Here is an 8861-nt window from a genome sequence, read left to right on the forward strand (position 1 = left end):
GAGGGATGTGGGTTGTTCTAACCAGGCAGTCGACCGTGCGCCGATCACATTGTTATCCAGATTATGAGTGGGTTGATCCACATGTCCTTGATATCCCTACTTGTTTTAGGGGTTCTCTCGCTTTAGATGGATAATGGTTCTCCTACCCAACTTCATCCAAATTCATGGGTCGCTCTAGACCTTTAGGCTTATTTGTGATGCCTTTTGGTTGAGGTTGTCCCCTCAATCTTTTCCCTTCTATTATAATTCTCGACCGACTCATATTGTGGGTTGGCTATCTTTGACAAGCCTTCCTTGTGGTAATCTATTTACCCCTTTTACCTCTTCCTACAAGAACTTCAAGGAGAGGTATTTCAAGTTTTTTGTTGAGTCGGATGGTAAGCCCTATTTTTATGATTCTAAGGGAAAACCTAAATCTCCATTTCATTGGACTCAGTCGCCTACGCATTTTAGTTCATGGTCGAGGTCTTCGAAGACCCCTCAGGATAAAAAGTCTTTCACCTGTTCGATTAACTTTTGAATAGGCTTTCTATTTAGAATATTCTGCTCTTGTCTTTAAATTCATTGACTAGGTCGAGTTCGACCGATAAGCTCTCTTGATTTATGTTAATATCAAATAGTTGACGTCGTAGAGAAGGTTCTCCAACTTCTACTGGAATCATAGCTTCAGTATTGTACGTCAGACTGTATGGAGTTTCCTGAGTAGTAGTTTGAGGTGTACAACGATAAGCCCATAGAACTTTGATGAGTTCTTCGGTCCACTTACCTTTCTCTAGACCGAGCCTTTTCTTTAATTCGTTAAGAATTACTTTATTTGCGGCTTCGACTTACCCATTGGTTTGGGATGTTCCACCGAACTGGTGATGTGCTTGATGTGAAGTTTTTCTTAAAATTATGTTAATCCGCGATTGATGAATTGCCAACCTTATGAGTGATAATAATGTGTGGTATACCAAAACAACATATGATATTCTTCTACACGAAATTTTGAACATGTCGTGCAGTAATGGCCGCCAAAGGTTTGACCTCTATCCACTTAGTGAAATAATCAATTCCAACTAAGAGAAACTTACACTGTCTTTTTCCTGGCTAAAGGGCCCAATGATGTCCATTCCCTACTTTGCAAAGAGCCATGGGGAGAGAATGTAATGTAGGTTTTCGAGCTTATGATGAGATAGGGTGCCTTATTCTTGGCACTTCAAGCATTTGCGCACAAACTCAGTGCAACCACCCTGGATGGTCAAGTAGTAATATCCCGCCATGAGTACTTTAGTAGCCATAGTTCGTGCTTTTAAATGACTTCCACATACACCTTCATGTATTTCATGCATGACATAATCGTCCTGATCTGTTGAGATGCATTTTTTAATAACGGTTGAGTGTCCCTCGACGGTAGAGATCATAACCAACAAGGACAAACCGAGCAGTCTATTGCCCCATTGTTTCCTCTTCTTGTGCTCCACATTCAACATTTTCCAAGAAGCATTTCATAGGTTTCATCCATGTTTCTTTTTCAACAATGGTCATACACTCATCCATGTTGACGCTAGGATTCTTGAGAACTACACAAATGACAGAATGATGAAGCCCTTTCTTTTTGGTAGTGGCCAACCTTGAAAGCATGTCAGCTCTAGCATTATGCTCGCATCGAATGTGTTTGATTTGAACATTGTTTAATTTAAACATCAGATTCTGAACGAGGTGATAGTATTTTTTAGGGCTGGGCAAAAAAACCACTTTTATGAAATTGCTCCATTTTTACATTGCTCTAATCTATTAAAAATTCAATTATTTAAATCTAGTTTTTAGTTTGATCCACATTTTATTATATTTTCAAAACAGATCTCCATTTTGTTTATAAGGATCTTAAGAATTAGAAAATCCAGATTTCCATTCCAAACTTTTGAAATTAATCTCTCTCTAGTACCTCTATCCAAACCATCTTTCTATAATTTTTCTCATTTGTGGTTTTCTCTCTCTTTTTCTCTCTCTCATGTACCTCTTATTCATTTTTTAAAGTTTTAGTTTCTCTCTCTTGGTTCCACCTCTCTCTCTCAATCTCCTACACCTCTTGTTCACTTTTTTTGAATTTTAGTTACTCTCACACACACACATTATAATGCAATCAAGTTTTATTCATTTTCTTTATAATTTTATTTTATCCAATATTTTGTACATAATAAATGGATATAATATTTTCAAATTTTAATTAAAGTATTATAGGTAGGTATATTTTCATGTTAAGAATTTATATATTATGTTATTTTTAATTTTTTAGTTTTATTAAATTATAACTTTATTATATTTTCTTAATATTTATATAATATTCTAACTTTTTTTTACATATTATTATATTAATATTATGTTATTTTTTTAAGAAAACATTAATTTTGATTTAAAAAAACAATTTTATTTTATTTTTAAAAATATGGATTTTTATTTAAAATCCAATCCAAATATGTGGATTTGGATATCTAAATTGTTTTTATTAAAAATATGGATTTGGATTATAAATCTGATCCAAATATTTGGATTTGGACTAGATTTGGATTGGATTACCCAAAATCCAATCCATGACCACCCTTAGTATATTTGCGGTAAAGACTTTTTCACCTCAAAATCTACTTTAATTTTTTTGACTACTAGTTGAGAATCACTCCTATAGATTAGTTGTTGAGCTTCCATGTCATGTGCTAAAGTAAGCCCAACCAAGGTGGCCTCATACTATGCTTGATTATTTGACATTTTGAAGTCAAAGTTCAATGATTTTTCAAGGAGAAAGATGCCCAGGCCTTCAAGAAAGAATCCACATGTAAGGTCCATTGAAGATCTTCATCTTTATTCAGTCTAGGGTTGACTTTAGCCATGAAATGGGCTAAGGTTTTGGACTTGATTTCCCCCCTTGGTTGGTATTGGATGTGAAATTCAGATAATTCAACTGCCCATCCAATCATTTGTTCGACCAAATCAAGTTTAATTAGGATCTTCATAATAGGATAGTCAGCTTGTACTATTATATGGTTGGGAAATACATTCGCATCCTTCTCGCAGTGATAATAACTATCAGGTTTACCTTTTAAATCATTTGATAGCGGACTTCTGCACAGTGTAGGACTCAGCTAATGAAATAGACCGATCGTTCCTCTTCTTGTACTAAGGCCACACTGACTGCTTCTTCCGAGACCACAAGATATACTATAATTGGTTGTTGGTCGTTAGGCTTTTGTATGACCGGAAGGGCCGCCAAGAATGCTTTTAAGTGGAGAAAGATTTCTTCACACTTAGGTGTCCATTAGAATTTTGCTGCTTTTCTCAATAATTGGACGATAAGGCTAGTCTTTCTGCCAATTTTGGCACAAATCTGGATAGGACGATTAGCCGACCGATAAGCTTCTTAATTTCTTATGTATTCTCAAAGCTTCTCATTTTAGTGATAGCCCTACACTTTTTTGGATTCGCTTCGATGCCACGATGGGTGAGCATGAAGCCTAGAAATTTTCCACCTTCTAGCCCGAACGCACACTTGTTGAGGTTAAGCCACATACCATGATCTCTGAGAGCTTTGAAAACTTCTTTAAGAACATGAAGGTATTGTAGACATGAATCAGACTTAACCACTATGTCGTCAACATACACTTCGACATTTCGGCCGAGCATGCCTTTGAAAATCTGATCAATTAGTCTATGGTAGGTTGCACCAGCATTCTTTAAGCCGAACAACATGACTTCGTAGTAGAAGTTATTGCAGTCAGTCATAAAAGTTGTTTTCTCCGTGTCCCTTGGCTGCATATGGATTTGGTTATATCCAGAGTATGCATCTAGAAACTCAAAACACGGTGATTGGCCGCCCCGTTAACTGGCAGTCGATGTTTGGGAAAGGGTAGGCATCTTTCGGACAAGCTTTATTGAGATTGGTATAATATATGCACATCCTCCACTTACCATTAGATTTTTTAACCATGACCACATTTTCCAACCATGTGGTGTATTATGCTTTTTTAATGAAGTCGACTTTTACAACTTGTCAGCTTCCTTGTGTGTTGCATTGCGTTTCACTTCACCCATCTTCCTTTCCTTCTAGCGACTGGTCGTGCCTCTTTATACACTGAAAGGCAATGTGTAATAACGTCTAGACTTATCCCTGACAAATCAACATTTTAGTAAGTGTTTGGCTTACTAATTTGTTGTTGGTCGGGTTCAAGGTGTGCGTTGTATGATCTTCATCACGTAGGGGTAATGGGCGAAGTTCCTCATCGGGCTCAATACGAGCATCATTTAGTCGGGATCAAGATGTACCAATGCAACCATATGTTCCCTTTAGGGAGATCTTGGTTCTCGAGAGCGATCTCTGGTCGACAATTTTAACCTTGGTGATCGTCCTCTCTATGTTCCTGAGACCGTCCACGTGGTGATACTCTGTAACGTAGTTGATTGGTTGGTTCAAATTTAAAACTTGCAATGTAGCATTCTCGTGCTACCTTTTGGTCGACATGAACGGTGACTATGTCACCTAAAGCCGATGGAAACTTCATGGCAAGATGTGGAGTTGATATTATTGCTCTAAGACGATTGATGGACCACCGTGCGAGCAAAATGTTATATGAAGTATTGGCATTGACAAGGAGATACTGACCCTAATGGTTCTACAGAGGTATTTTCCCTCACCAAACGTGGTATATAAATGAATATATCCACGCATGTCCACTTGTTCACCAAAAAAACCTACTATTTGGTCATCATATGGCTAAATTTCTAACTCTCGAATCCTAATTTTCTTGAAGGTTTTCCAATACAGAATATCGACCGAGCTGCCTTGGTCTACGAAGAATTTGGTGATGGAAAACTTGTCAATTTCAACCGTTATGACCATAGGGTCGTTTTAGGTTGGATTAATAGTGGTGAAATCATCATCTGTAAAAAGTATTAGTGGAATCCTCAGTCGGACTCTTACTGTTGTTGAGTTGACTGACTCAATGGCCATAAAAGTTTCTTGCGAGCAGAACTTGAAATCCTCCGCTTGGGGCTTTCACTCTATCGTTGTTGTTTTGAAAGACGTCGATCGTCCTTTGGGTGACGTGATTAGTCAATGTCGTGACCATGTCGAGGATATGGCTCCTTTTGTTCCTTCCTAGAGGGATACCCCCTTTGTGGAGATCTTTGTGAGTTCATGCTTGTCGTTTGGACGAATCTACGTAAGTGACTAGCTAGGATGAGTTCTTCAATTTTCTCTTTTAAGTGTTTGGCACTCCTCGGTAGTGTGACAAATTACGATTGTAACGACATTGTTTACACATATCTACATCCCTAGGACTTTGTAACTTTTTTAGTGTAGAGATCAAGTCGAAATTCAACACTTCATCCATGATTTTTTTTCCCGATCATCATTTAATGGGGTATAAGTATGGAACTGAGGACCTCGGTTCTCTCTGAATCTGTCAGACCGACCAGGCACATATCTACTACAACAGTTTTTATGCTTTTCCTAGTCTCCTTCAGCATCTACTCGAGCATTCTTGTGATAACAACACAATTCTTCAAGTTGCATGAATTTAGCCACCCAGTTTCTCAGTTCATCTAAGTTTTTTTGCTAGTTTTTTTTATTAGACTATCAAAGAACTGATGGGGTAGGAGAGATGAGGTCAAATCATGCATGGCTACCTCTGGGATGAGATTTCTGATGCTTTTGGACAATTTGCTAAATCTTTCCATGAACGCCCACAGTGGTTCTCCCTTCTCTTGTCTTATGTTGACAAGAGCTATAAATGTTATGTGGTGTGGTTGACTAGTTGCAAACTGAATTCCAAACTTGGCTGACAAAGTTTTAGAGTTATCGACTGAGTAAGACGGGAGTTAAGTAAACTAACTAAGTGTTCCTTCTTCCAAAGAGGTAGGGAAAACCTTACACCATTCTGATTTATCTGTGGTGTAGAAATTCATCTGCATTTTGTAGACATTCATGTGTTCATTCAGATTTGTGGTACCATCATAGAGCTTGATGTTCAATCCCTTCCCTTTAGGAGAGAGATATGGTTCCATGATTTCGTTAGTGAAGGCATGTCCCTTCAGGTTATCGTCCTCCTCAATGACATGAATAAGTTCGGTATGATGTCTAGATGACTGGTGAGTCTAAGTTCGGACAGTGACCATCTTTTCCTGATTTTGGGTATGTTCACTTGGAGAAGATTGTCTTTGTGGCCTATGCACGGATCCAGTTAGTTTTCGCCTCAACTCTTCATTTTTTTCTTTGAGAAGGCACACCTCCTCTTCATTCTTTTGGTGGTCTTCTCTGCTTTTCTAATGTATCTCTTCCATATGCTTTTGTAGAGGTTGAAACATAGCGATCTGGTTTTCAGGAATTCGGTCGTTGTTCGTAGCGTGTCTTGTTGAACCATTGTTGCTTGTAATTCTATCTTGGCCCCACAGTGGGTACCAATTGTATTTGTATAGACAAAGTGGGCCTAGATAGTACCTGAGACTGACTAAAACAATTGTCGTAGGTTTTGATCGCTCGATTGTTTCCTTGCTCCGTAGAATCACTCCTTCGGACTTCAAGACTCCTTCCTTAATTCGCAGTGCTCGATCTTAGGTTGACCTGCAAAAGGTACTTCGACGATCAAGTAAGTACTTTGTGTTCGGAGTGTATAGTAAAAACTGATAAGCGTACATTACTTCATTGTAGAGGGTTTATTTATAGCATTGAGTCATGGGTCATCAAAATGATGGGTCGCATCTAACATGTATCAACGTTAGATGATTTATTGGATGGTTATCTTGATTTCTTGGGACATTACCCATATTTGATGGGATGTGGACTTCATTCTTAGGGAGTTTCCACAACTACCTTATTCTCATTTATTATAACTATTTTAAATATATTTCGACAAAATGACCATCTTTGTAACATTCTCTTTCTCTATAATCATTTAGTTGATTCCAAATATATTTTTTAGACAAATATTTATATCAAATTAATATCACCTACTAATTGATTAAAATTTATAATTAAAGATACAATCCACTTTTTAGTTATCAAATTTTTAATTTGAAATATGTGATTTCAATTACAAGACTAGTAGTATTTTCCGACAGTCTATCAAAATCTCAATTTCAATTACTACACATAATCTCAATTTCAATTACTACACATAGGATTTTTTTCAACCTCCAATTCAAATTTCAATTATAACACCTCAATTTATTTTGGAACAGACAATCCAAATATCAATTTGTATTTAAATTGAAATTTTAAGTATAACACATGCAATGTTTTTTAATAAGCAATCCAAATTTAAATTTGTAAACAATATGGAAGTTTAATTATAATACTTTTTATAAAAACTCTAATGAATAGAGTTATATATCTTTCTCATGCTCTACTATAGTACACACAGATTCAAATGTTAGTATTTTTCTTGCTATCACCCTTTTTCACAATCAACATTTCTCTTCTTCAAAACACTCAAACAAAAGAAGCACCTAATTTGGGAGGCTCATTTAATGGAGAAAGCATCCATGCATTATCATCACAACAACAACGATGTTAAACACTATTGACCTCTGTAAACATAAGTCAAATTTGGAACCATCCACATAATAATCCCTAAACCAAATCTAAAATTTCGAAGTATATTTTAAAAGATGTAATGAGGATATTGACCAATATTAGTCCCGATTGAAGGTAGGTATTATAAATAATTAGAATATGAGAAAGGAGTTTTAATACAGGTCTGTGGCTCATGCTATTGCTAACACAAACATTATAATAATTTTGTTAGGATCATAGTTTAAGAAATATCATCATATGTTTTGTGTTAGTCCTTCTTACATTTATTAAAACAACATGATATTTAGAAGGTAGTAGAAAATATTTTTGAGTCTTTGACTTGCATATTTCTTCATTTCTTATGTAGGGAATGAAGTGAACACATATGGGAATGTTTCAAATGAAGAGTTTGCAAAATCAAGTATTAAAGGACATGATGAAGAAGCAAAATTCAAAGGATTTTTTCCAAAACAAATCCATATTCTTAAACCTATTCCAAAGCCAATTCTCATAGTTAAACCTGTTTCCAAGTCCATCCCTACTGTTAAACCCTTTCCTTTTCTAGTTTATAAGCCTACATCAAAACCAATTCCCATAGTTAAGCCTATTCTAAAGCCAATTCCCAATGAAGAAGCAAAATTCAAAGGTTTTTTCCTAAAACCTATGTCCGTTGTTAAGCCAATTCCAAAAATAATTCTTGTTGTGAAGTCAGTTCCTGTCAAAGTATATAAGTCTATACCAAAAGTAGTTCCCATTGTTAAGCCAATTCCTAAAAGGCCCATCCCTACTGTTGAGTCACAAACAATCATAATCATCACATAATAATACTTAAATACAAAGAGCTACAATCACAACAATTCATTATAGGACATAATGAATCCTCCAGAACAACAGAATTTATGGTTGGGAACATCATAACACAAAATTTTCCACAACATTCAACTAAAAAAATAACTAAAATTCCACAACATTCACCACAAAAATACCACAAACATAGTTAACCAACATTTCCTTTAAAAAAACAAAACACATTGTCAAGTCAAAGAAAATCACCTTTAGGATTTCACCTCTGAAAAGCCTCTGCCTCCTCACCGAGAACACCTCCAATAGTAGTGACCAACTCGAACTCACTCTAACAGTGATAGTAGGGGTTCCAGCGGTTATGTAATAGCTCACCGACTCAAGCTAAAATGGAGGGATACGAGATACTTACAAGTTAGAATGGAAGAACATGCAAAGGAGAAAAACGCACAAAGAGAATAATCATAAACTAAACGCACGCAGAGAATAATCCTAAATTTAATGTGTAGAAGAACGG

The 8861-nt window shown here is 36.2% G+C and overlaps 1 protein-coding gene across 1 annotated transcript; it reads left to right on the forward strand.

Annotated features, from left to right (window-relative positions):
* The first annotated feature begins 5646 nt into the window (after window positions 1-5646).
* Window positions 5647-8365, forward strand: LOC137824693 (uncharacterized). The gene is made up of 3 exons (XM_090294058.1): window positions 5647-5772; window positions 5971-6100; window positions 7911-8365. The coding sequence occupies exons 1-3, from the start codon at window positions 5647-5649 to the stop codon at window positions 8363-8365; spliced, it is 711 nt and encodes a 236-aa protein (XP_090150184.1).
* The last annotated feature ends 496 nt before the right edge of the window (window positions 8366-8861 follow it).

The sequence above is a fragment of the Phaseolus vulgaris genome, chromosome 8 (assembly GCF_051622355.1).
Source record: "Phaseolus vulgaris cultivar YP4 chromosome 8, ASM5162235v1, whole genome shotgun sequence".
In the NCBI taxonomy this organism is placed as follows: Eukaryota; Viridiplantae; Streptophyta; class Magnoliopsida; order Fabales; family Fabaceae; genus Phaseolus; species Phaseolus vulgaris.